Source organism: Colobus angolensis, unplaced genomic scaffold, assembly GCF_000951035.1.
Source record: "Colobus angolensis palliatus isolate OR3802 unplaced genomic scaffold, Cang.pa_1.0 Scaffold2, whole genome shotgun sequence".
Classification (NCBI taxonomy): domain Eukaryota; kingdom Metazoa; phylum Chordata; class Mammalia; order Primates; family Cercopithecidae; genus Colobus; species Colobus angolensis.
In genome coordinates, this window is record NW_012115154.1 from 25,373,955 (window position 1) to 25,401,665 (window position 27,711).

Genomic DNA, 27,711 nt, shown 5'->3' on the forward strand with positions numbered 1-27,711 from the left:
CATCTTGGCCTCCCAAAGTGCTGGGATTACAGGCTTGAGCCACCGCGCCCGGCCGCCCAGCTAATTTTTTAAAAAATTTTTTTTGTAGAGGCAAGGTTTCTCTGTGTTGCTCAGTTTCTCAAACTCCTGAGCTCAAGGGCTGCTCTCGCCTCAGCCTAGGATTACAGGCATAAGCTGCCATCCCCAGCTCCTTGAAATGAATTTTAAGAGGCCAAGTTATGATTTATTGTTGGAAAGGAATGGGATACGTGTTTATTCATGAAATACTGCCTGGGGCCCACTGTGTATACAGCCTTCTCCCAGGTACCATCTCATGCACACACGCCTGGTCTGGGAGGAACGTTGTTGCCATAGGAGGAGGAAAAGGACATGAAGGTGGTCGAGGGTGGCCAGGGCACCTGCCACTGCCAAATCTGGCTGCATTCGGGTCTCACCGCGAGTGCTCAGGCTAGCTGTGCACTTGAGACGTGCTAGACAGCTGGAGCGGAAGTGGAGTTCTTGATTAGGACATCTTTAATATTCGATCAAGGCATGTATTTGGGGAGCTACTGAAGACTTCTGTGCTGATCCTGCACTGTGCGTGGCTCATGGGTCTGCCTGAGGTGGGCATGTGTTCATGGAACTGGATTTAGATAAATGAGTTAATCAGGATGATTTCATGAATCTTCACCTTAATAATTGTCAGTGGGAATGCAAGGGAAAGTGCAAGTGAACTAATTAAGGTTTTAAAATGTGTTGTAGTGGGTTTGGAGTCCCCGCCGCTGTCTGTGTCTGAGGAAAGACAGCTTGCCGTCTTGACAGAGTTGCCTTTTGTGGTTCCATTTGAGGAACGAGTAAAGGTATGCAATTTGGTTTATTTATTGTCACTACGTATCATATTAGTGTTAAGAAATTAACACACCCACCAAAGAAATCTCTAAAGGTGCCTAGTGCCTAGCTGATTACATAACATACTTTTCTCATTAGGTTGAAATAAGTAAGAATGATTTATAGAACCCAACTAGATACCTCTTTTTACAAACAAAGTATTTTCTTAGTTACAACTGGTGGAAAGCCTTTTTACACTATAGATTTCTTATAACAAGGGTCTAACGTCATTTTTCTCTATTAAATTTTGCTTTGTTTGGCCAGGTACAGTGGCTCATGCCTGTAATCCCAGCACTTTGAGAGGCCGAGGCAGGCAGATCAAGCCCGTGGGTGTAAGACCAGCCTGGGCAACATAGCAAAACCCTGTCTCTACAAAGAATATAAAAGTTAGTTGGGCATGGTGGCGTGCACCTGTAGTCCCACCTACTCGGGATGCTGAGGTAGGAGAATCATTTGAGCCTGGGAGGCAGAGGTTGCAGTGAGCCAAGATGGCACCACTTATACTCCAGCCTGGGCAACAAAGCAAGATCCTATCTCAAAGGGGGGAGAATACTTTGCATTGTTTTTGAAAATGTCAATTTTTTGTGAAGATATGCTTCTATACATTCATGTTTAAGTTACTTATCAGAAACGCTGTTTTATTTTTATTTTTCTGAGACAGGATCTCACTGTCACCTGGGCTAGAAAGCAGTGTTGTGATCATAGCTCACTGCAACATCAAACTCCTGGGTGCAAGCCACCATCTCACCTAAAGTGCTGGGATTACAGGCATCCCCACTGCACCCGGCCTGGAAACACAGCTTTTTTTTTTTTTTTTTTTTTTTTTTTGAGATGGAGTCTCCTCTGTCACCAGACTGGAGTGCAGTGGTATGATCTTGGCTCACTGCAACCTCTGCCTCCCAGGTTCAAGCAATTCTCCTGCCTCAGCCTCCCAAGTAGCTAAGACTACAGGCACGTGTCACCACGCCCGGCTAATTTTTTGTATTTTTAGTAGAAACGGGGTTTCACCGTGTTAGCCAGGATGCTCTCGATCTCCTGACCTTGTGATCTGCCCGCCTTGGGCTCCCAAAGTGCTGGGATTACAGGCGTGAGCCACCGCGCCCGCCACTTTCCTTTTTATAAAAAAAGAAATGGACAAATATCTTAATTCCTTGTCTGGTGTCTTTGATGTACAAAACTTTGTTTATATATGTTTCCAAATTTTAAAATGTTTTGTTTTTATTTGTCAACTATTTTTACCAAATTTCTGAAGATTAGCTGGTTCCGTTCTCCAGTAATGGCTTCAAGAGTGTATTTTTTAGGCCTGTACACTCTGTTTATATGGTGAACGAAAGAGTTTCTTTTGAAGCTGTTCATGTCCCTTCACGAAACCGTCCCTGCGCATGCATACACACACACAACATACACTCTCTCTCTCTCTGTCTCTCTCACTCACTCACATAATTCCTGAGCTCCCTCTGCTGGATTTTTAACATCAAAAAGATTATTTGAATTTTGTCATAGAGATATTTCTACTAGTGTTAGTATACAGCTTTTACAAAGCTGTTCTACCTAAGTTTTTATAAAGGATTTATAAATGAAAATATTCTATAGCATGGGGTTTTAATTTTAATTTTAATTTATTTTATTTTTGAGACAGTCTCACTCTGTCACCCAGGTCTGAGTGCAGTGGTGCAGTCTCAGCTCACTGCAACCTCTGCCTCCCGAGTTCACGAGATTCTCATGCCTCAGCCTCCCAAGTAGCTGGGATTACAGGCATGAACCACAGTGCCTGGCTGGATTTTTTAAGTTTATTTTAAACTGGGCAAAGGAGCAACTTTTGAAATATTTAAATATGATATACATTATATATTATCTATATATTTATTGATAAAAATCACTATTTGATACCTTGACTATTAGCATTTATTTCAGAATTTATGAAGATACAAAGATAAGATTTAGCAGTTTATTCTTTGGTAGCTTGTAACAGGTCTTTTGTTCCTAATAACCTTACAGCTTTCCTTGTTTGTTAGATCTTTCAGAGGTTGATTTATGCAGATAAGCAAGAAGTTCAAGGAGATGGTCCATTTCTGGATGGAATTAATGTCACAATAAGAAGAAATTACATTTATGAAGATGCTTATGACAAACTTTCTCCAGAAAATGGTATATATAATTCTCTAGATGTATTATTTGGCAGGTGGAGGCTAGGGAATTGCTTTAGAAAATGGTGGTTGTTTAAAAATTAGTGTCCATCATCTTGTTCCATAATGACTTAAAAACTGAAATGTGCGGCTGGGCATGGTGGCTCACACTTATAATCCTGGCACTTTGGGAGGCTGAGGCGAGAGGATTGCTTGAGCTCAGGAGTTAGAGGCCAGCCTGGGCAACGTACTGAGACCCTGCCTTGACAAAAAAAACAAAGTGAGCTTATCTGGGTATGTTAGTGTGCTCCTGTTGTCTGTGCTTTGCAAAAGGCTGAGGCGGGAGGATGGCTTGAGCCTGGGAGGTCAAGGCTGCAGTCGAACCCTGATTGTGCTACTGCTCCGGCCTTGGCAATAGAGCCAGACCCAGTTTTCAAAAAATAGTATAGCAAGTCAGATTTGGGAGACGTGTTATTAAGTAATATTTCTAAAATTGACAGTTACTACAACAGAAGCCTTTAAAAAATATTAATTATTTTTAAAGGGCAAGAAAGTAACCGGTTCCCCACCTCCCAATGTCTGCCCCAAAAATTTAGTTTGCAAGCTGTCATTCTAAAAATCTCGATGGCAGCCATTTACATTCTGTGTTTTTGTATAAATATTTATATAAAATCAGAAATTGTAAGCCAAATTAAATATACTAAAATAAATGCCATTGCAATCTAAGTTTCTTTATAAAAAGATAAGTGTGCTTCAATGACACTGCCATTAGTAAAGGAGGATTATATTGTGACAGCAATTTGGATAGCATTTGGAGCTCACTGGCACATTTTGTCTTATGTTAATATTTGATACTTAGTCTTCAAAGTTTGTGTGCTATTAACCTTTAATATATTAGCAGTTTTAACTTCGAAAAATTGTGATTATGATAATACATTAATTCAATGTTGGTCAATGCCAAGGGGATTAAAATGAAAGCTTAGGCTGGATCTAAAATTAAAAATGAAATCATCTTACCCAATTTTTGGAAGGGGATAGGTTGTCCCATGTGAAATGACAATTGCCTTTTCTTCTAGGGGAGCAACTTAATTTTCTTCTAAGGAAATGAAACCTGATTTCTAGTAATTTTTATTGCTTACATAAAGAACTAATTTTGTCATAATATTGGAACAGTGGAGGAAAGCTAACATCAGCTGTTTCCTTACTCTATTTCAAGCTTTTATTTTTTTCACACAATTTACTGTTGCCATTGAATCTTTGCCATGGCCCTCTGATGCCGAGTGTCACCAGCTGAGACCGAGTGAGCTCAGGTCTGCACACAGGCTGCGGCCTCTCCACAGGGCCAGGCTTCCCTTGCCTATCTGATTGTGTTTTCAGAATATTTCGTGTAAATGAGAGACTCCTAATCTAACTAATTGTCTAATTGAGAGATGTTTTGGGGTCCCACAGTACCTTATATTCAATTCTTAATAGTTCTTAATAAAAATAGTGGTGTATTTTTATTAGCAGATTTCATGTTCATCTCTCCCACTTGACCCTGAAGATTTTTACAGCTTGGGATGGAATTGTTTATTTGGTGTACACAGCCAGTGCTCAGTAGATGCTTGTTCAATTTGTGGTTGAATCCCAGGGGGAAAAAAATAGATGTGACAAAATAATGAGTTTGCCAATGATTGTGTAGTGTTTAGAGAAGAGTGCGCTGTTTAACGTCGAAGGGCCTTACAAGAGGCAGTTCTGGAGCGGCACCTGTAGGGGAGGAGCTGAGTTTGTGGGTAAGGGGCGCTCCAAGGGCGCAGGTGCTGTGGTGCGGGGTACTTGCAAGTAGGGGGCTGTAAGCTCTTCAGCCAGAGTAGAACGTGTTTCTTATTTACTAGCAATTTAAAATTAACTTTAAAACTACTCCATGTAGATGATTCTTTGATGTTACTGTCCAGTTATAACAAACCTCAGATTTCCTAATGAATCCTTAAGCTTTAAAAATTATTTAAAAACTGATCACACCCCACCTCCCTAAATGCATGCTAATAATTGCATTGAAGTTAAAAGATTTGGAAGAATCTTCTCATAATGTTTATACTGTAATGCTTAAAATCTTTATAAATGTTCTCAAGTACTATACGAATGATTAAGCCATGTGTTAAAATGTGTTTTGCTAGGAAAATTAGTAAAGTCAGATATCTCAGAATCATTAATTTACTTGTGAGAGAATGGTTTGAGGTGCGTTTTTGACTAATAATTTACATATAATCAACTAATGTGATTATTCCACATACCATCTAGTGGTTGAAGCGAACCCGTGCTTTACGATGCTGGTCTGCCTCATCTCGGAGTGGTTCTCTGAAGTGTGCATGTTCGCCCCTGTTACCCATAAGCTGACTGAGTGAAATGCAAAGAGGCTGATGGCTGCTCCTGCAGTTGGTGCTCAGAGAGCAGAGACGGGCTGGGGTCTCACAGGGATGCCCACGCACTCCCTGCCTGCACTGCACCACCTTGTTGCAGTGTGGAATATTGGGAGAAATCGTCACATTTCCTCATGGGATTGCTGTAAGAATTATAAAGTGGGTAACACAGTTCCCTTGGGGCCTGGAGCTCACACTGTCATTGACTCTTGGGTGAGAATGAGGCAAAGCTGGCTCCGCGCTCTGCTCTCATCATTCTGGAGAGCCTCATTTGTCTGCTTTTGTTGGTTGGTTACTTTTATTTTATTTCATTTAATGGGCAGAATTACCATTTCTTCCTGAAGCAGAGGAAATTTCTTCCAGAAGCAGGAAAGCAAGCTGGAGCCAAATGGCTTAGATGTGTTTACCCGATTCCCGAGGGTGGCACGGACACTGGCCCAGAGGTTGGGTGGCACAGCCAGGCAGCACTGCATCCCTGCTGTTGTGCAGAGCGGCCCCATCTTGTCCATTCAGTCAGCGACCATTGCTCAGTGAATGGGAACTTGGTATGTGGTGGCTGTAAGCCTCAGTCCAGTAAATTGTATTTGCCCTACTTGACACATATCATAGACTGTTTACACTCCAGGTACTGAAACTTCAAAATTACTGACGTGTACATAGCAATGTCGGGATAGACAGGGTTTTGAGGAGATTGCCTGGAGGCTGTATCAAGCATTCTGCTAAACCCCTTTTCCAGGATGCTTCTAAAGGTTATGTGTCCCTTGAGATGCTCCAGGGCAGATACGCGTGGGTGACTGTGCACCAAAGCCAACAGATGGCAGCAGCGCATGGGGTCTGTGAAAGTGTCGAATGTATGCTGTGTGCCGGTGCTTCCCCTGACTTCATGCAGCAGCCTCTTCCCCAACTCTCGCCTCTCCTTCCCCCTATCTTTTCTGCAAAGCACCTGTAGAACTTTCTTACAAAAAGATAAGGGACATTTCACTTACTTCCCCAAAGCTGTTCTCTGATTCAGCCTGTTTATCAGATCACATCTTAACTTGGTCCACCTTGTGGTTTTTTTTGGTTTTGGGTTTTTGCTTTTTGAAATGGAACTTCTCTCTTGTTGCCCAGGCTGCAGTGCAGTGTCACGATCTTGACTCACTGCAACCTCCGCCTCCTGGGTTCAAGCGATTCTCCTGCCTCAGCCTCCTGAGTAGCTGGGATTACAGGTGCGCACCACCATGCCTGGCTAATTTTTTTGTGTGTTTAGTAGAGATGGGGTTTCACCATGTTAGGCCGGTCTCAAACTCCTGACCTCAGGTGACCCACCTGCCTTGGCCTCCCAAAGTGCCGGGATTACAGGCTCGTGCCACCGCACCCGGCCTGTTTTTGGGGTTTTTAAATTTTTATTTTAGAGATGGGGGTCTCGCTTTCACCCAGGCTGGAGTGCAGTGGTGCAGTCATAGTTCATTGCAGCCTCAAACTCCTGGGCTCAAGTGGTCCTCTTGAGTAGCTGGGATTACAGGCACACACCACCATTCCCAGCTTTTCTTAATATTTTGTGGAGAAAGGGTGTTGCTGGTGTTGCCCAGGCTGGTCTTGGACTCCTGGCCTCAGGCAGTCCTGCCTTGGCTTCCCAAAGTGCTGGGATTATAGAAGTAAGCCTCTGTGCCCAGAAAAAGACAATGTTTTAATTTACTTTTTTTTTTTTTTTTTGAGACTGTCACACAGGCTGGGGTGCAGTGACATGATATTGGCTTACTGCAACCTCTGCCTCCCAGGTTCAAGCGATTCTCCGGCCTCAGCCACCCAAGTAGCTGGGATTACAGACATGTGCCACCATGCCCGGCTAGTTTTTGTATTTTTAGTGGAGATGGGGTTTCACCGTGTTGGCCAGGCTGGTCTCGAACTGCTGACCTCAAAGCGATCCACCCACCTCAGCCTCCCAAGGTGCTGGTATTACAGACATGAGCCACTGCACCTGGCCTTAATTTACTCTTTGTGGCAAATTATATAACCAGTAATTTTCCCCCCTTTTCAGCCAAATACAGCTATTAAAAGATCATATAGATCAGGGTTGTCCAATCCTTTGGCTTCCCTGAGCCACATTGGAAGAGGAATAATTGTCTTGGGCCACACATAAAATACACTAACAATAGCTGATAAGCTTAAAAAAAAAAAAAAAAAAATCACAGGCCGGGCACGGTGGCTCATGCCTGTAATCCCAGCACTTTGGGAAGCTGAGGCGGGTGGATCACAAGGTCAGGAGTTCGAGACCAGCCTGGCCAATATGGTGAAACCCCATCTCTACTAAAAATAGAAAAATTAGCCAGGCGTGGCGGCACACACATATAGTCCCAGCTACTTGGGGTGGCTGAGGCAGAAGAATCACTTGAACCTGGGAGGCAGAGGCTGCAGTGAGCTGAGATGGCACCACTATACTCTAGCCTGAATGACAGGAGACCCTGTCTCAAAAAAAAAAAAAGGAAAAAAAAAATTAATGTTTTAAGAATTTATGAATTTGTGTTGGGCTGCATTCAAAGCCATCCTGGGCCACATCGGCCTGTGGGCTGCAGGTTGAGGACAAGCTTGCTGTAGACTCTGGAGGACCAACTCCCTGAGAGTTCGTGGAGGCAGAGGTTGCAGTGAGCCGAGATCATGCCACTGCACTCCAGCCTCGGTGATAGAGCAAGACTCTATCTCAAAAAATAATGATAATATCATTGCTGTTTTGAGTCCTATGTTAAAATGTCCCTAAGATCCTTGCACCCCTTCCCCAAGCCTTCCTGTAAGGCCAGTTGATGTTATTGCTTTCTTGTAACATCTTTCCTCCTCACCTTCCCATTTTTTTGAACAGAGCCTGATTTGAAAAAGCGGATCCGTGTGCACTTGCTCAATGCCCATGGCCTGGATGAAGCTGGCATTGATGGTGGTGGTATTTTCAGAGAGTTTTTAAATGAACTACTGAAATCAGGATTTAACCCCAACCAGGGGTTCTTTAAGACTACTAATGAAGGGCTTCTGTACCCCAACCCGGCTGCTCAGATGCTTGTGGGAGATTCTTTTGCCAGACATTACTACTTCCTAGGCAGAATGCTTGGAAAGGTAAAGTAACCTTCATATAAAAATACACCTCGGACCAAAAGATGTTGACATTTTATGTTTATGTGTGGTTGTTATCCAAGTTTATCATAAAATACTGTTTGTTTTAAATTTGGGTGCTAAATGTTGCAAAAGCACTGCACGAAACAAATTTGTATGGTTGTAAGTAGGTGCTGTGGTTTGAATGTCTCCTCCAAACTCGTACTGAAACTTGATCCCCAGTGTGCAAGTATTGAGAGGTGGAACCTTTAAGAGGTGATTAGATCATATGAGCTCAGCCTTCATGAATGAGTGAGTGGTTTATTGTGGGAGGGGCCCTGGTGACTTTACAGGAGGGAGCCCCTGACCCTGTGATGCCCTGTGCCGCCTCTGGACTCTGCAGAGTCCCCACCACTGAGAAGGCCTCAGCAGGGGCTGCCCCTGGACGCTGGGCTCCTGGCCTTCCAGCTATAAGAAATGGATTTCAGTTTTTATTAATTACTCGTTTCAGGTCTTCCATTATAAGCAGTCAAAACGTACTAAGACACTAAGTTACTGCCTAGTGACTATTAGTTCACTCGTACTGCTGCAACACATCACCACACGCTTTTGGGGGTGAGGAGGGGGGCTTAGAAAAACTGAAATGTATTATTTGACAGTTCTGGAGGCCAGAAGTCCAAACTCAGGGTGTCAGCAGCAGTGTAGATTCCTTTTTAGAGGCTCTAGAAGAATTCGTTCTTCTGGTCTTGCCAGTAGCCCTTGACCTTTTTTGGCTTGTAGATTCATCATTTTGATCTCTGCCTCTGCTCTAACGTGGACTTCTCCCTGAGTGTCTGTGTCAACATTGCCTTCTATTTTTTTAAATAAGGACACCTGTCGTTGTATTTGGGGCCTGCCCTGTTCCAGTGTGACGTCATCTTAATTTGATTATCTGCAAATACCTCATTTCCATAGAAGGTTATATTCACAGATTAGGATTTGAATTTGTCTTTTGCGGGGACACAGCTGTACCTGCTAGAGTGGCATTTATCAAGTTGAGTATTCAGGAATTATTATTAGCTAGTTTGTTTGTTTGAGACGGAATCTCTCCTCACTCTGTTGCCCAGGCTGGAGTGCTGTGGCGTCATCTCTGCTCACTGCAAACTCCACCTTCCAGGTTCAAGGGATTGTCCTTCACCAGCCTCCTGAACTGCAGGTGTGCACCACGCCCAGCTAACTTTTGTATTTTTAGTAGAGATAGGGGTTTCCACCATGTTGTACAGGATGGTCTTGAACTCCTGACCTCAAGTGTCCACCTGCCTCAGCCTCCCAAAGTGCTGGGATTACAAGCGTGAGCCACCGCACCTGGCCTGTTACTAACATTCTTAAATAAATTAGAAATTAAGACCAGGTGCGGTGGCTCATGCCTGTAATCCCAGCACTTTGGGAGGCCGAGGTGGGTGGATCATGAGGTCAAGATATCGAGACCATCCTGGCTATCACGGTGAAACCTCGTCTCTACTAAAACTATAAAAAATTAGCGGGACGTGGTGGTGGGCACCTGTAGTCCCAGCTACCCGGGAGGCCTAGGCAGGAGAATGGCATGAACTCGGGAGGCAGAGCTTGCAGTGAGCCAAGATTGCACCACTGCACTCCAGCCTGGGTGACAGCGAAATTCTGTCTCAAAAAATAAAAATAAAAATAAATAAATTAGAAGTTAATGTTGCTATTGTGATTAATTTCTGTAAGAATTAATCAGAGCTATAGTCATTTTCAACTTTGTAATAAAATTTCTTTATCTCATTGGTGGTTCTGTTCTCTGAGAAGCATAGTGCATGGAGTTGCCTGTTTTGAGAAGTAGCTTAATTGAAAATCAGTGCCTGCAAAACAGATGGTACTTTTATGACTTCTTTTACATAACAGTTTTATTAAAATATAACTCACATCATGGAAAATTGAACCTTTTAAAGTGTACAGTTCAGTGGTTTTTTAATGTATTCACTGTGCTGTGTGACCATCACCAATATCTAACTTGGAAGCAGTGTCATCATCCCAAAAAGGAAACCCTATGTAGTCACTCCCTATCCTGCCCTTCCTCCCCTAGCCCTGGCCAACCACTCGTCTACTTTTTATGGATTTTTTTTTTTTTCCTGGACATTTCATATAAGTGGAATCATTTGTTTTATCGACTATAAATTTGTGACCTTTTGTTATTGGCTTCTTTGATTTAGCATGTTTTCAGGTTTCATTAATGTCCTAATAGGTCAGAGCTTCACTCCTTTTAAGGGCTGAATCTTATTTCATTGTATGGATATACCACACTTTGGAGTTTGTTTTGTTCATTTTGAAACAGACTGCCACCTAGGCTGGAGTGCACTGCTGCAAACACAGCTCAGTCCTGTGCTTAAGCAATCCTCCTGCTTTCAGCCTCTCAACTGTGGGAAAAGTTGCTTGCTACCACACCTGATTGTTTCATTTTATTGTAGAGGCAGGCTCTCGCCATGTTGCCCAGGCTGGTCTTGAACTCCTGGTGTCAAGCAGTCCTCCTGCCTCAGTCTCTCAAAAGGCTAGGATTACAGGTGTGAGCCACCACACCCAGTCACCACATTTTGTTTACTTATTCATCCCAGCCTGGAGTGCAGTGGTGCGTTTGCATTGTTGCCACCTTTTGGCTATTATGATAATGCTGCTACAAACATTTGTATACAGGCTGTTATTTGGACATAGGTTTTTCGTTTTTCTTGGGCATATACCTAGACATGAAAGTGTTAGGTCGTACAGTACTCCACGTCAAAGTGTCTGCAACCTTTTACAATCCCAGCAGCAATTCGTGAAGGTTTCAGTGACTCCACATCCTTGTCAGCACTTGCTTAGTGTTGTCTTTTTCATTACAGCCACTCTAGTGGGTGGGAATTGGTGTCTCGTTGTGGTTTTAATTTCCCTGATGACCAATAATGTTAACCATCTTTTCAGGTGCTCCATGACTTCTGTTGAGAAATGTCTATTCAAGTCCATTGCCTATTTTTTTTATTGGATTGTCTTTTATTATTAAGTCCCTGAAATGCAATGAGTTATGAAATGTATATTCTCTGAGGAAGCTGAAACATTGTCAGATAAATGATTTGCAAATGTTTTCCTCCTTCTCTGGGTGGTCTCTTCACTTTCATGATGATTTCCTTTGAAGGACAAACACTTTTAATTTTGAAGTCTAATGTGTTTTTTTTCTTTTGCTTGTTTTTGGTGTCTTATCCATTCCCTGACCTAAAATCACAAAGATTTCCACCTGTATGATGTTCTGACAGTTTTGTAGTTTTAGCTGTTACATTTTGGTCTTTGATCCTTTTTGAGTTAATTTTTGTAGATTGTATGAGTTAGGCATCCTCATGTTCTTGGCACCCTTGTTGGAAATTAGTAGACCGTACACTTAACACTGTGGGTCTGCCCTTATGCAATATGGTCTTGATTACTGTAGCTTTGCAGTATGGGGTATGTGTGTATTTATTTATAGCAAATGGGAGTAGAACCGCAGCCTTGTTAAGCAGGAGTGGTGGGAAGGAATCAGTCTATCCTGGATATAGAATAATTCCCCTTTATTTGTGTCTCCTTGAAATGCATTGTCATAGCCCCAGTTATTTCTTTGTTCAGACTCCCAGTGATTTTAAGTGCTGTTCAAGTTTAAGAAAGGGCTCTAGCATGACTTCACTACCGTAACGGTTTGTGTTACATCGTCATCTTCAGGCTCACCATATTTCAGGTGGCAGATTTCAGGTGTTGATTTGATGTTGATTTGTGAGCTGGCTTTGGTGTCAGTTTGCGGATAGCATCTCTCTCTTTGTTGATGGTCACACAGCCTACTTCTCAGTGTCAGCTTCCTCTGGAGGACGTACATTTCATAATTCGTTGTATGAAAATCTTCACAATGGGCCGGACACGGTGGCTCACACTTGTAATTCCAGCACTTCAGGAGGCCAAGTCGAGCAGATCACCTGAGGTCGGGAGCTCGAGACTAGCCTGACCGACTTGGAGAAACCCTGTCTCTACTAAAAATACAAAATTAGTGGGGCGTGGTGGCGCATGCCTGTAATCCCAGCTACTCAGGAGGCCGAGGCAGAATTGCTTGAACCTGGGAGGCGGAGGTTGTGGTGAGCCAAGATCACACCATTGCACTCCAGCCTTTGCAACAAGAGCAAAACTCTGTCTCAAAAAAAAAAAGAAAAGAAAATCTTTTTTTTTTATTTTTTTTTTTTTTGAGACGGAGTCTCGCTCTGTCACCCAGGCTGGAGTGCTGTGGCCGATCTCAGCTCACTGCAAGCTCCGCCTCCCAGGTTTACGCCATTCTCCTGCCTCAGCCTCCCGAGTAGCTGGGACTACAGGCGCCCGCCACCGCGCCTGGCTAGTTTTTTGTATTTTTTAGTAGAGACGGGGTTTCACCGTGTTAGCCAGGATGGTCTCGATCTCTTGACCTCGTGATCCGCCCGTCTCGGCCTCCCAAAGTGCTGGGATTACAGGCTTGAGCCACCGCGCGCGGCAAGAAAATCTTTACAATGCAATCCCATAGTTCTTTCTGTTAAAATGAGCCCAAGAACCTTCTAACTTAATAATATATATGTGAAAATAAAGGTGAGTGTTTTGCTAGGCTAACCTCAAATACTCTAAACTTAGTGGTTTTCACACAATGCAGTTACAGAAGATAGAGCATTAATTTTATCTGCATGAATTAAACCTTAAGATTATATACTACTTTTTCTTTCTGAATGTATAAATCATCCAGTCTTGATTAATGTGGAAGCTAATAGTTATGTAAGTCTGGTGAGGGTAAATTCATTTTCTCCTTTGTTTATTGACATATTGCTTATAATTGAAATTATTCTGAATATGATGTCATTGTATAGTACTGTACTTTGGAATGTGTATATATTTACACAAGATCCAGGGAAGAGAATTTGTGATTTTAAACCTTTCTCCCACAAATGAAGTTTATGTAAGTTATATCTTATTAAGGCTGTTTAAAATAGTCAAGTTTAGACCAATAACAAAACTATAGTTGTTTGAGGATGGTAGTGAACTTAGTTTCACATATTTAAGACTTTCCTTACATTATTTTCTGCATGGAAATTCCCAAGGGGTTACCAGCTTCCAAAACATCTGATAACCATCTGATGACAAAGTTAAGCTTTGTACTAACGTGCTAAAAATTGCTCAGATCCGAGTGAGTGTAATAGTACAACAACTAATAGTGTGGTACCTGAACGTTATGTCTTTAAGAGATGAAAATTGTATATTGATTGATTATGATATTTATTGGGTCATAATGTATTTAAATTTTCTTTAATGCATATGTTAGTGATTGTTTACTGTGATAAAGTACAAAGAGGTCTTCAGGAGTGATCCTACAGAGGGAGAATTACCTCCTGTCACTGGCCACTTCTCAATTAAAAGTTCCATTAGCAAATGATTCTTGCTTCTGGTGTGGGTCATGATTGCATTTTATCGCCTGTAAATCAGGCTGCAGACAGGGAATAAATAAACAGCCCAAGGATGTGGTAATGTCATCTTGAAGTTTTTTTTTACAGATAGAAGCACCTAGGTCCATTTAAGCCAATTAAGTTCAGAATATTTATTGAGGCTAAGCCTTTATCATATTTGAATTCTATTTGAAAATGGCTTTTTTTCTTGCTTTAGAATATTGATTTAATTGGAATGGCATGCCTATAAATCAGATTATTTGATATTATCTTGGTTATATATTTGAAAATTTTAATTAGATTGTATAACTTCAGCATGGTTTATAATCTTTTATTGCAGTAGAATTCAGTGTGCATTTATTGTATTATGTAGTAGAATCTTGGCACTTAACAGTTTATCTTGAGATTTTCGAAAGTTGGAAAGTTTCTTTTTCTGCATCATTAGCATCCTTTTGTAAAATGCTCACTGAATTTGCTGAAACTTTAAACATCTAAATTGAGGTGAATACTAGTCATTTCAGTTGCCTTAGTCTTTAAAGGGGCAGATCTTCTCTTGTATAATACCTTGTTTTGGCCGGGCGCGGTGGCTCAAGTCTGTAATCCCAGAACTTTGGGAGGCCGAGACAGGCGGATCACGAGGTCAGGAGATCGAGACCATCCTGGCTAACACGGTGAAACCCCGTCTCTACTAAAAAATACGAAAAACTAGCCGGGTGAGGTGGCGGGCGCCTGTAGTCCCAGCTACTAGGGAGGCTGAGGCAGGAGAATGGCGTAAACCCGGGAGGCAGAGCTTGCAGTGAGCTGAGATCGGCCACTGCACTCCAGCCTGGGTGACAGAGCGAGACTCTGTCTCAAAAAAAAAATACCTTGTTTTGAACCCTAAACTCTTTTTTTTTTTTTTTTTTTTAGACTCACTCTGTTGCCCAGGCTAGAATGCAGTGGTGCAATCTTGGCTCACTGCAACCTCTGCCTCCTGGGTTCAAGCGATTCTCCTGCCTCAGCCTCCCGAGTAGCTGAGATTACAGGTATCTACCACCCTGCTCAGCTAATTTTTGTATTTTTAGTAGAGATGGGATTTCACCATGTTGGCCAGGCTGGTCTGGAACTCCTGACCTCAAGTGATCTGCCTGCCTCAGCCTCCCGAAGTGCTGGGATTACAGGCGTGAGCCAGCGCACCCGGCAAGACGGTTTTCTATGTAAGTTTATTTCTTCGAAATTAACCATAAAATACAAGTGGTTTAGATTCTACAGTAAAAATGAGAGATGTATTCCTGAATTCAGTTGATTGCTGCACCTAAATAAGATTTCTTGGCCGGGTGCAGTGGATCACTAGGTCAGGAGATCGAAACCATCCTGGCTAACACAGTGAAACGCCATCTCTACTAAAAATACAAAAAATTAGCCAGGCGTGGTGGCAGGCACCTGTTGTCCCAGCTACTCAGGAGACTGAGGCAGGAGAATGGCATGAACCCAGGAGGCGGAGCTTGCAGTGAGCCGAGATTGCACCACTGCACTCCAGCCTGGGCGACAGAGCCAGACTCTGTCTCAAAAAAAAAGATTTCTCACTGTAGGTTTAGCACCACAAGGTAAATTCTTTCTGCCCTTGGATTAAGTAAGGATTAAGTAAGTCTTGCTTACTGTTGAGTTATTACTTCCTGTTTATTTTTCTCATCACTCCCAAGCAATAGTTTGAAATAGTTCTGAAATTCGTGAGGAGAATGGATCAGTATGATATCAAGACCATTCTCTTTTTTCTGGGCCATGTTTGTCACCATGAAGGTTAGAAGCACACACTCTTGCTGGCCCTACTTAAAGTCTCCTGTTTATCTTTGGCTCTTATTTGTGCAATAAAGACAACAAATAATCTAAAAAATAGCGTTGGGTGCAGTAGCTCATACCTGTAATCCCAGCACTTTGGGAGGCCAAGGTGGGAAGATCACTTAAGCCCGGGAGTTCAAGACCAGCCTAGGCATACATAGGGAGACCTAGTCTCTACTGCTAAAAAAAAAAAAAAAATGTAGCCAGACATGGTGGTGTGTATCTGTAGTCCCAGCTACTTGGGAGGCGGAGGTGGGAGGATTGCTTGAGCCTGAGATATCTGTAGAGGCTGCAGTGAGCCATGATGGCACCCCCACACTCCAGCCTGGGTGACAGAGACCTTGTCTCAAAATAATGATAAAATAGGGCCCATGTAAATCCTTTTAAACATTTAAATATTCATTTAGATTTAGCAAATGTAACTTTATGAAATAAAAGCCAAATGAAGGTGTATGGTGTTAATTTTATTGTTTCTAGACTCAAAATCAGTTTTGAGAGGCAGCAGTAAGTAAAGTGGTGGAGGTCACGCTCTGGAGTAAGACAGGCCAGTGGGGACTCCTGGCGACACCAACAGAGGGCTGGCAGAATCTGGCCTGTGTTGTCATGGGCCTCCTTGGCTTTGGTATAGGCTTGCATTGGTCAGGCACTCAAGCTGGGACACCAGATGGAGTGTCACGTCGTTCAGGTGGAGTGATGATGCTGCCTACGTCCTGGTGGTAGTGCTAGTAAGAAGTCATCATATTCAAGGAGTTTTGCTGATGAATCAGATGTTGGGATGTGTGAGGACAAGAGAAGGTAAGGGGATCGCCTGGGTTCTGTTCTGAGAACTAGAAGGATGGAGGTCAGGTTGACTAAGCTGCGGAAGGTCTGGGCAGGAGCAGGTGTGGGGAGGGAGACATTCTTATGGAGGCTTAATGGGGGGCAGTTGAGGATAGGGGCCTCAAGTTCAGAGGCAATATCTGGGCTGAGCCATCAGCTTTCCCAGGGTACTTAAAGTCATGAGCCCAGGGTGTAGGTGTCACTAGAGAAGAAAAGAGATGAAGAATTGAGCCCCAGGGCTCTCCAAGATTTGGAGTCCAGAAAGTAGAGAATTGACTAACAGAGGTTCAGGAGATGAAGCTGGAAAGTAAGGGAGAAAACCAGAAAAGTGGAATTTCAGGTGCCAGATACAGATGGTGTTTGAAAGGAAGAGAAAGGTGGGTATTGTGTGATGGTACCATTAGACCAAGTAATGTTTAGCACTGAGAAGTGGTCATGTCATTTAGCAAAGTGGACAAGTGATTTCTGTGGCGTGGTGAAGGCAAAAACCTCAGCAGATCGGTTGAAAAGAATGTCAGGATTATCTTCTTAAAGTATCATATGAAAGCTGAAAATACATCGCATCACAACAGAAGTGTGTACATATTCATTAGAATACATGTGAAAGAATGTTTATAGTAACACTGTATAGCCCGTAAACTGGAAACTATACAAATGTCCTTCAAAAGCATAATGATAATAAATAAGTTGTAGGATAGTCACAAGACTTATTGAATGAACAAACTACAGCTACTCAAAATGGTATGAGTGAACGGCACAGACCTAACATTGAGTTGAAGAATCCGGACACACAAAAGTACATTTTGTCAGATTTCATTTATAGAAGTTCAGAAACAAGCAAAGCTCATTGCAGTTTTTGGAAGGCAGGATCCTGATGCTCCTGGGAGGGTAACACTGGAAGGGGGTGCAGGGGGCTTCCAAGGTGCTAGGCGTTTTCTGTGCTGTGGACTAAGTGCTTTTCCATGAGTGTGTTCACTGGGTGAAAATGGATGGAGCCACAGGTTTGTGATTAGGGCACTCTGCAGCAGTAGACTTCAGAGCAGTTACAAGAGGAAGGATTGGAGAAGAATTAGGGGACTGGTTATCAAGAAAACTATGAGCAGCCGCTTAAGGGCTATGGGGCTAGGAAAGCTGTATTCTGAAGATGGGAGAAGAAATGGCATGTGCGCGTGCTGCTGGAAATGAGTCAGTGAAATTGCTGAGGGAGAGAGGAACTGCACCCTGCAAAGTGAGGGTGTGAGGTTTGGTGCTGAAGCAGGGGGCGCCACAGGCCGTGTGTCCAAGAAGAGGGAGAGGAACACTGGGTGCAGCTGCATGAGCTGGGGAGCAGGAGCTCATTCTGACTGCTTCCCACTGTTGCTGCTTTCTGGGTGATACAGCAGAAGGCGAGGATGGGAAGAGCAACATTCCCAGTCCAGCCTCCTGCATCACCTGAGGATCTGTTAGAAATGCAAATTCTTGGGCTCTACCCCAGACCTTCTGAATCTGGAATTCTAGGGCTAGGGCTCAGCAAGCTGTGTGTTTTGGTTTTAGGTTTTGGGGGGGTTTTTGAGACAGAGTCTTGCTCTTGCCCAGGCTAAAATGCAGTGGCATGGCTCACTGCAACCTCTGCCTCCCGGTTCAAGCAATTCTTGTGCCTCAGCCTCCCAAGTAACTGGGACTACGGATGCCCACCACCACGCCTGGCTAATTTTTCTATTTTTACTAGAGATGGGGTTTCGCCATGTTGGCCAGGCTGGTCTCAAATTCCTGGCCTCAAGTAATCCACCTGCCTTGGCCTCCCAAAGTGCTGGGATTATAGGTGTGAGCCACAACACCCGGCCAGCAAGCTATGAATAGGCTTAAATTAATAAGCATGACTCTGATGCACAGGAAAATTTGAGGATTACTGGACTGTGGAAGTATAATAGGATTGCCAGTTAGTATAGGGCTCATTTGACGTTAATACCATAAAGTGAAGTGAGACCAGCCATGTAGGTTACTTGTTTTTCTACACCCATGAACAGCTATGTGGGTCTGACCAGGATGTAGAGTCAGATGTAACCAGGGATGGGGTTTTTTGCAAAGTGACTATAATAAAGGATGAATTGGTTGCAAGTTCATAGTGGTCACAAGAGCCTACCTTTGAATCTAGGCTGTTTAGAGAGGAAATTAATCCATGAATGGAGATTTGAGGGCAAGGGAAGCTGGATGGGAGGGGAGACCTGTGGAGTCGAGGTCCTTCAGGGAATCAGTGCAGGGGTGGTTAAAGCTAAGATCAGAGGGCTTCGTTGCCGGTAATGCCACTTGGGGGACAGGGCTGAAGGAATTGGTAGCTAAAGTGGAGTTGAGGGACAGCCAGGATGTTAGAATGACAGTCAGTTGTGGGTCACAGATGTCACCAAAAATTATCACCAGAGTGCGTTAGACTCTCAGGAGCTAAAATCTTGAATTAAGGAGCAGTAACTGCACCTGGGAGAAATAATGGATGCTCAAGCCCAGTGCATGAGATTGAAAGCCAGGGATTTTAAGGGGGAGGGAAGGAAAGGATGGTCTGGAAGTGGCAGTAAGGAGCACAGGGGGCCTACCTCCCTTCTGTGCCCAGTGGTTCAAGGGTGCAAAAGAGACCACAACTACTCACGCAGAGTGCTCTGAGGAACACAGAGCGCTGCAGGGCATACGGGAAAACGGACTGCTGAGTGTCGCAGCATAGTCAGAAAAAAATCCTGTCTTAGCTATGAGACCAGGAGCACAAACAACAAAAGGAAAAATGAACTGGACTTAAAAACATTTGTGCTTCAAAAGACACCATCAAGGATCTGAAAATACAACACACTGAAAGAGAAGATACTTGTGGCATGTATATGAAGGACTCCATGATAAAAAGATAGCCTAATTAAAAATGGGCGAAGGATCCAACTGGACATCTCTCCAGGGACTGGCAGCAAGCAAATGGGCCATTAGCTCATGCAAAGATGGCAGCATCACTAGTCGTCAGGGAAGGGCAAAGCACACCACAGGCTGCCGCGCACACCTGCAAGCACGGTGGGAATCAAACCAGGAATCGCAGGGTTGGTGAGGATGTGGAGAAATCAGTCCTCGTGCATTGCCAATGGGAGTGTAAAACGGTGCAGCCACTTTGGAAAAGTTTAGCAGTTCCTCAAAAGGTTACTTACCTTTTGACCCAGCAAACATATATTTACACAAAAACTTGCACACAAATTCTCACAATAGCATTATTCATAATAGCTAAAAGATGGAAATGACTCAAAGGCCCATCAGCTGGCAAATGGGTAAACAGAATATGGTTCATCCCTACAGTGGAGTATTACAGGGCCATAAAAAGGGGTAAAGCACTGACACATGGTACACGTGGATGTACCTTGAGAATGTTCTGCTCGGTGAAAGAGAGTGGATGCAGAAATCACCAAAGACATGCTTCCATTTATGTGAAATGTCCAAAACAGGAAAATATCAAGAGACAGAAGGTGGATGAGTGATCGCCAGGGCTGGGAGGAACCAGGAGTGGCGGCTAAGGGATGTGGAGTTTCTTTTTAGAATAATGGAAATCTTCAGAAATTGATTGTGGTGATGGTTGTACAACTTTATGAATATAATAAAATCTTTTAATGTAAGTTATGTGGATGATATCCCAGTAAAGCTGTTACAAAGGAATCATGCAGTAGGTAACGTGACTGACAGAGCCAGTGTCACAGAAGTTAGAGAAAGCAGCAGTCAGTATAAATTGGAGTTCATGGGTGCTGTCGTTCTAAAGCTGGAAGGAGTATAGCCATTAGAGCATCAGCTCTTGTTAGGGATACAGTACCCCATGGTAACAAAATCTTCTATCATCGAAGGCGTCAGTATCCTCAAATTTCTCAGGAGGTGGCTTGACAGATTTCTAGTCTGATATTTTATTCTCCTATATGGCAAAAGTAGAATTTTGAAACTTGAAAGATGTTTTCTTCTAATTGTTGAAAATAGTTCTTGGTTATGTGGGGTACCTTGAGACTGGGCCTGAGTTTTTTGTTTGTTTGTTTTAATTCCTACTGTCTTTCAGAAGCAGGAGTGTAAAAACTGCCCTCAAATGCTCAGATGTTTGCTTCTTGTCAGTGGAAGTGGGAATATGGGTTTGCTATTTTGGCGAACTTCCTTGTTCATGAAGATGTAAGTTTTTTATCTTCTAGAAATATTTTGGTGAGCAGGGTCAAGGGTTTCTTTGTTTTGGAGACTGAACGTGGGAGCCACAGAACTAGAAGTCGAGGAAAAAAAGGAAGGGTTGAGCCACGTGTGGTGGCTCATGCCTGTAATCCCAGCACTTTGGGAGGCTGAGGCGGGCAGATCACAAGGTCAGGAGTTTGAGACCAGCCTGACCAAGATGGTGAAACCCCTGTCTCTACTCAAAATACAAAAATAGCTGGGCATGGTGGCGGTTGCCTCTAATTCCAGCTCCTTGGGTGGCTGAGGCAGGAGAATCGCTTGAAACCGGAAGGCAGAGATTGTGGTGAGCCAAGATTGTGCCACTGCACTCCAGCCTGGGCAAAAGACGGAAACTCCGTCTCAAAAAAAAAAAAAAGGAAGGGTCAACTCCAAGCTCCTCAAAATGTATCATATTGTGGCTCGATCGCTGGAGACGACTATAAGGAAAATAAGACTGAAGACGTGCACTTCGAGTCTCCCCCACAGCCCCCAACCCCCATTCCCTGTGCCCTGCAGGGCTTCTGAAGTGAAAGGAGAGTTGGAGACAAGAAGGGGAATCTTTGCAGGCTTTCCTTGTCTTTATGGAGTGCCAGGGTCTCAAGAAAAGGTGTGAGCACTGTGAGGCCTGGGCAGCTCTGCGTGCTGGGGATTTGGGCAGCCTTTGTAGAGAAGTAAGAGTGCAGCACCCATGTCCTGGTGTGGTGGCTCAGGATTTGCAAGGCAGAATTGCTCTTTTTCTCTGAGTAACAGCTAGTGGGCTCTGCTCAGTTATCTGTGGTAGACATCTGCTGAATCGAGAGCGAGTCCACTTCAGCTCATGTTTAGAGATTGGCTTTAGGGCACCTGCCAGCGGAGTATTAGAGTGAGGCCCACAGCCTGGCCTCTCCAGGGAGCTTGGTGTCTTCCTCCTGCTGCTCCTGCATGTGAGGCGCATGGGACACGGGGACAACACGGATTTTTTAGTGCCAGGGTAGCTGTGTAGACAAAGTGTTGCAGGAGTTGACAGTGTAGAAAGCTCTCTGGAATAGGATTGTGAAGATCTAGGACTTGAAATGGGTGTTGACATATACATAGTCTGAAACCCACAATCCGAAAACTCTTAACACAAGAATGAATGGGTTTTCTTGCAAACAGATTCATGAATGCAGAATTCCAGTATGTAATGTGGTCCCTGACATATAGTTGGCACTTAATAAATGTTTGTTACATGAATGGGTACCATATGTTATATTTGAACTCTTGCATTAAAGATGAGGTATGTTGCCGGGCGCGGTGGCTCACACCTGTAATCCCAGCACTTTGGGAGGCCAAGGCTAGTGGATCAGCTGAGGTCAGGAGTTCAAGACAATCCTGGCCAACATGGAGAAACCCTGTCTCTATTAAAAATACAAAAATTTGCTGGGCATGGTGTGCGCGCCTGTAATCCCAGCTGCTTGGGAGGCTGAGGCAGGAGAATCACTTGAACCCAGGAGGTGGAGGTTGCAGTGAGCTGAGATTGTGCCATTCATTGCACTCCAGCCTGGGCGATAGAGCGAAACTCCATCTCCAAAAAAAAGAAAGAAAGATGAGGTATATCTCCTGCCCCGTGGGAGCTCAGAGTTAGTTACACAAGCCCCTGGTGGTCCCAGTGACTGAAGGGACTTCGTTTTTCCATTCCAACTTATTAATTCTGAAGCACAATTATTAAATAGCATGTTGCTATTAGTATACATTCTTGTTTTACATTTCTTTTTTGTTTTTTAAAGTATGCAGTTAGTATGATTTGAAATAATTAAAATTATCTGCTTGCTCAATTAGGATGGCTTTAAAGCAAGACATCATCTCTTATATAGTTTTTAGATTAAGTTATAAATGTTCACTTTAAAGCTGCCTGAAGATTGATAGAGATGCATTTGAAAAGCATTATTTTTTTTATTGATTCTTAATGTAGTAAATTACTGAAGTTATTTGGCGGCAAACAGAAATGGCCTGTGATGTGGTTCACATTTATTCTCCTGATAGAGCCACAATTTGCATTAATTGCGTCGCGACTGCACTCACTTATATTAAAAGGCTTCTACTATAATTAATCCTTTTTATTTCAAATCATTTTGGCACAATTTCTAGCTATAAACATTCATAAAAGACAGACAGTTGAAAAATTCGTCACAGGTTTTTTCCATATACCTATTGCTATTTTTTTCATGACAAGTAGTTATTGATATGCTTCTAGGAACAAGTGTGGTACAGCTGGCTGAGAATTAAGGCCAATGTGAAAAATGCTAAGTGGATTATTTTGCATAAAAAATAGGCAGTTTTTGAAGTTGTATAATTAACCTGTGTTTAGAAAATACCTTGATTTATGCTTACATTTGTATCTCAGTTGCATACATTATGGAAATTTAATTTATAATCCATTTAGCTGATGCAATCATAGTTTTTAGTGCCATCATTTATTGGTGCTTGTATATTAAATGCTCTGAAGGTTTAAACCTGCCTTATGTAAAAAATTATACCTATGCATTTACATTTTATGAGTCACAGTGGGATTTCTGTTTAAAATTCAGGTAATTCTGATATATTTAACTAGTTTCACTGGTTTATTGTTACTAATGCAGAAATGGCAAACAGTGACCTTATATATTGAACATCAAATGATTTACACTTCCAGTTTACTTTTAAAGTCCACTGTACAAATGAGGGCTTTTCTTCAACACCTGGAATCAATCATGTAGTTTTATACAGAATGTTCTCCTTGGCTTTGAACTCGTCATTCATTTCAAAGTGATGCCATTTGTCAGTGGCCCAGGTTAATAGCATTAACCATCCTTAACTTTAAACGAACTGTGCCTTTTCAACACAACTTTCTTTACGTTGTCAGGAGATGATGACTATGTGCCTGTTGCCATTTTATTCATTCTCTCATTAAGAAACCCTTTTTTGCCATCTTTTCAAAACTAATTGGGTAATCATTAGTCCTCAAATCAGAAATAAAAACACAAGGGCATAATACTTTGGTTGACCGGGCAGAGGCCAGCCGCAGTCTTCTTGGAGGGGATGTTATGCCAGCTCTAGTTATCAAACATGCACTGAGCTCCTTAAAAAACATTCTTGGGTCAGGAGTTCGAGACCAGCCTGGCCAATATGGTGAAACCCCATCTCTACTGAAAATGCAAAAATTAGCTGGGCGTGGTGGTTGGTGCACACCTGTAGTCCCAGCTGCTCAGGAAACTGAGACAGGAGAATTGCTTGAGCTCAGGAGGCAGAGGCTGCAGTGAGCCAAGATCGTGCCACTGCACTCCAGCCTGGGCAACAGAGGGAGACTCCATCTCAAAAAAAAAAAAAGCATTCTTCACAACGTCTGTCATTTTCTGAAACAAAAAGCCAGTGGCATTCTAGATGTTTGCTTTTGGGAAAACCTCAACAGCTGTTTTCTCGTTTCCTCCAGTCATATTAGTGGACACGTCCTTAAAATGTGACTCTCAAGGGGAGTCTGAGCATGCCCTGTTGGAGTGTGTAAGTTCTGGAGTGCTTGTTTAAGGATGCGTATTGTATGGACTACACGTACGAAATAGATGACTAAATACGGTCACTGGCTGGAAGCTATGACCTAGCAAAGGACTCACTCCCCACAGAAGCAATGGCTTACAGTTGAAACGTTTCTCCTTTGCCGGAAGCTTGCAGAAGCACAGTCCTGGCTCTTTGGAAGCTGCTTACTCCCATGTTTTTAATTCACACAGATCTCTCTAAAATGTATCTAACAGGGCGTGATACATTTGGGTGATGGCCTCTAGGTTGGAAGGGTGACTTCTGAGTTGACTGTCTCATGGATGAATGACTACCCCATAAAGTTTTGTTTTGATTTTGGTATTCCCTGGGTAGCACGAGAGCACTCGAATCTTAAAACAGATTTAACATTTTACAATGAAAACAAAACATACCAAAACTTAATGGGACACAGCTAAAGCAGTGAGTAGAGGGACATGCACAACTTTAAATGCCTATACTATGAAAGTAAAAAGATCTCAAATTAGTGGGATAAAGAGGGCCTGGGTCTGTCACAGCGTCTCCTGCAGTACAGCTGATAATGGTCATTTGCAAGGTGTGGTTAGTCCAGCCTTCACCTTCCCTCTCTCTATCCTTCCTGGCGTCCCTCGTTCTCGGGCAGAAATTCCAATGCTGCACCTCCAGACAGTAGGAAGGCCCGTGACCGCCTCTGTGGAGAGGGTTTCTTTCTCTACAACCAGGCCACCTGTTCTCCACACACCCTGGGGGTCATTAGACCACCTCTATTTGACCTGTGAAAATGGGATCACTGTAAATACACATCTCTCTGAAGACTGGATTTTTTTTTTTTTTTTAGACGGAGTTTTTGCTCTTGTTGCCCAGAGTGGAGTGCAGTGGCACAATCTCGGCTCACTGCAACCTCCACCTCCCGGGTTCAAGTGATTCTCCTGCCTCAGCCTCCTGAGTAGCTGGGATTACAGGCATGTGCCACCGCACCTGGCTAATTTTTTTTTTTTTTTAAAGTAGAGATAGGGTTTCACCATGTCAGTTGGTCTGGAACTCCTGACCTCAGGTGATCCAGCCGCCTGGGCCTCCCAAAGTGCTGGGATTACAGACGTGAGCCACCGCACCCGGCTTGACTAGATATATTCTGACACAAATGGCTTTTGTAGAGGAAATCGAGATTTCTTGTTTACTTCCATTCCTTTACCTTAAGTTAAAAAATTGTCCAGATAGACCACATGGAAACAAGATAACTAATGTCTAACTGCATGTCTAGCACAGTGTCTGGCACCTCATACCTAGTAAGTGCTCAAGGAATGGTAACTGTTGTCTCTGTTGTCTTTATTAGAAAACTTTTGGCCGGGTGTGGTGGCTCACGCCTATAATCCCAGCCCTCTGGGAGGCCAAAGTGGGCGGATCACCTGAGCTCAGAAGTTTGAGACAAGCCTGGCCAATGTGGCAAAATCCCGTCTCTACTAAAAACACAAAAATTATCTGGGCGTGGTGGTGGGTACCTGTAATCCCAGTTACTCGGGAGGCTGAGGCAGGAGAATTGCTTTAACCTGGGAGGTGGAGGTTGCAGTGAGCTGAGATCACACAGCTGCACTCCAGCCTGGGTAACAGAGCAAGACTCCATCTTCAAAAAAAAAGATAATATTTCTTGACATGTGAAATCACATGAAACCCAAATTTGGAACACAGCCACCCTCACTCATTGACACATTGTCTGTGGCTGCTTGTGTGCTGCAGGGCAGAGTGGCATACGTGGTTATGAACTAGGACCCCAAAAACTGTGCTCAAATCCTAATACCCTGTCCTGGGAACGTGGCCTTGTTTGGAAATAGGGTCTTTGCAAAGTTTTGGTGAGGTCATCTCATCTTAATCCTCCTCAAGTTAAGATGAGGTCGTAGTAAATAAGAGTGGGTCCCGAAATCCAGTCGCTGGTGTCTGGATAAGAGAAAGAAGAGGTTCAGACCCAGAGAGCTCACAGGGAAGACATCTGTGAGAAGAGACAGGAAAGAGGGTGAGGGAGCCACAACCAAGGCCCAACCAAGGTTACCCTGAGACACCGGGAGCTGGAGACACAGTGAGGTCTCCTCCCTGGATCTTGGACCTGTGGCCCGTGGCGGTGCAAGGCCATGAGTTCGTGTTGTTTTCAGTCTCGCAGTGTGTGATCATTTGCCATAGCCACCTCGGGAGACTTAACAAACCTGCAGTTCTTGAAGGATTCACCATCCTTCTCTTGAGGAGAAACATTTGTTGGCTTCTGTTTCACAGGAAGGATCTGGCTCTTCATAATTCCACGATTTCGCCCCTAGGCGGTCTGTTCCAGAGTTCTCCGCATGCTGAATGCGTGCACTGAATGCCTTTGTGGGAGCCTGGAGCGGGGTACTTGCCCACTGAATATCAGCTTCCACCTCCGGTACTAGGAGGAGAAAGTACCTGCTCTCTTAGGGTTGGGTTTAATATCAAGTTGAGCATATGGCTCTTTGTTTGTAGGCGGCTTGTATATTCGATGCTAACGTTGTCACTGTTCTCTTTTGAAGGCTCTCTATGAGAACATGCTGGTGGAGCTGCCCTTTGCGGGCTTCTTCCTTTCCAAGTTGCTTGGAACCAGTGCGGATGTGGACATTCACCATCTCGCCTCCCTGGACCCTGAGGTGTATAAGAATTTGCTCTTCCTGAAGAGCTACGAGGACGATGTGGAGGAGCTTGGGTTGAACTTCACTGTGGTGAACAACGACCTGGGAGAGGCGCAGGTGAGGGGTCAGGAGGATTCACACACCTCTAGAGCAAATAGCAGCATCTCCCTTTGTGTGGAAGTCCATTTGTGTTACAGTGTTTGACTTCTGCACGTTTTAGTTAGAATGACCGTTGCTGTGACTTAGACGTCGAAGCATGTAGCTCCGAAGCACCTTAGCCCTGGCCTCTGAGCTGAGCGCAGTTCCTGCTCCCACGCTTGAGGCCTGTTCCTGCCCGGCAGCCCCTCCTGCAGAGCTCTCCTCATGAAGCTGCAGCCCAGGCTTGCTGCTTGTCTGGCTCTTCCTGGTGCTGGGGGTGGCCTTTCAGCAGCTTCCTGGCAGGACCCCTTACTTAGTCCTCACTCCTTGTCCACTCAGAGCCACCACAGCTGCTCCAGCACTGTCTGGGGTGTGTGTTCATTACCCATCTGGTTACTTTTGTTACTTACATCGTTTTTAAAAAAGAAAAAAGAAAAGTCTGTATTAGAGATTCAAACTGATTTTCTTAATAACAGCTTTATCAACATGTAACTCGTATACCATAAAATCTGCCCTTTTTAGTATATGATTCAGTGGCTTTTAGTATATTCATAGAAGTGGGCAGCCATCATCACCCCAGCCAATGTTAGCACATTTTCCTTGCTCTACAGAGCAACCGTGCACCTGTTAGCAGGCTCCCCTACCCCATACAGGCAGCCACCAGTCGGGTGTGTCTCTGCATGGGCCTGCCGTGAACACTTCACATCAATGGAGTCTTTTTTTTTTTTTT

At 43.7% G+C, this 27,711-nt stretch overlaps 1 protein-coding gene across 1 annotated transcript in view; it reads left to right on the forward strand.

The window, feature by feature from the left end:
* UBE3C (ubiquitin protein ligase E3C) overlaps nucleotides 1-27,711 on the forward strand; it is a 117,251-nt gene that overhangs the window by 64,279 nt on the left and 25,261 nt on the right. Inside the window, exons 15-18 of the mRNA XM_011941601.1 lie at nucleotides 742-839; nucleotides 2,883-3,015; nucleotides 8,229-8,476; nucleotides 26,748-26,960. Coding sequence (XP_011796991.1) covers nucleotides 742-839; nucleotides 2,883-3,015; nucleotides 8,229-8,476; nucleotides 26,748-26,960 — 692 coding nt within the window. The remainder of the gene's footprint in view (nucleotides 1-741; nucleotides 840-2,882; nucleotides 3,016-8,228; nucleotides 8,477-26,747; nucleotides 26,961-27,711) is intronic.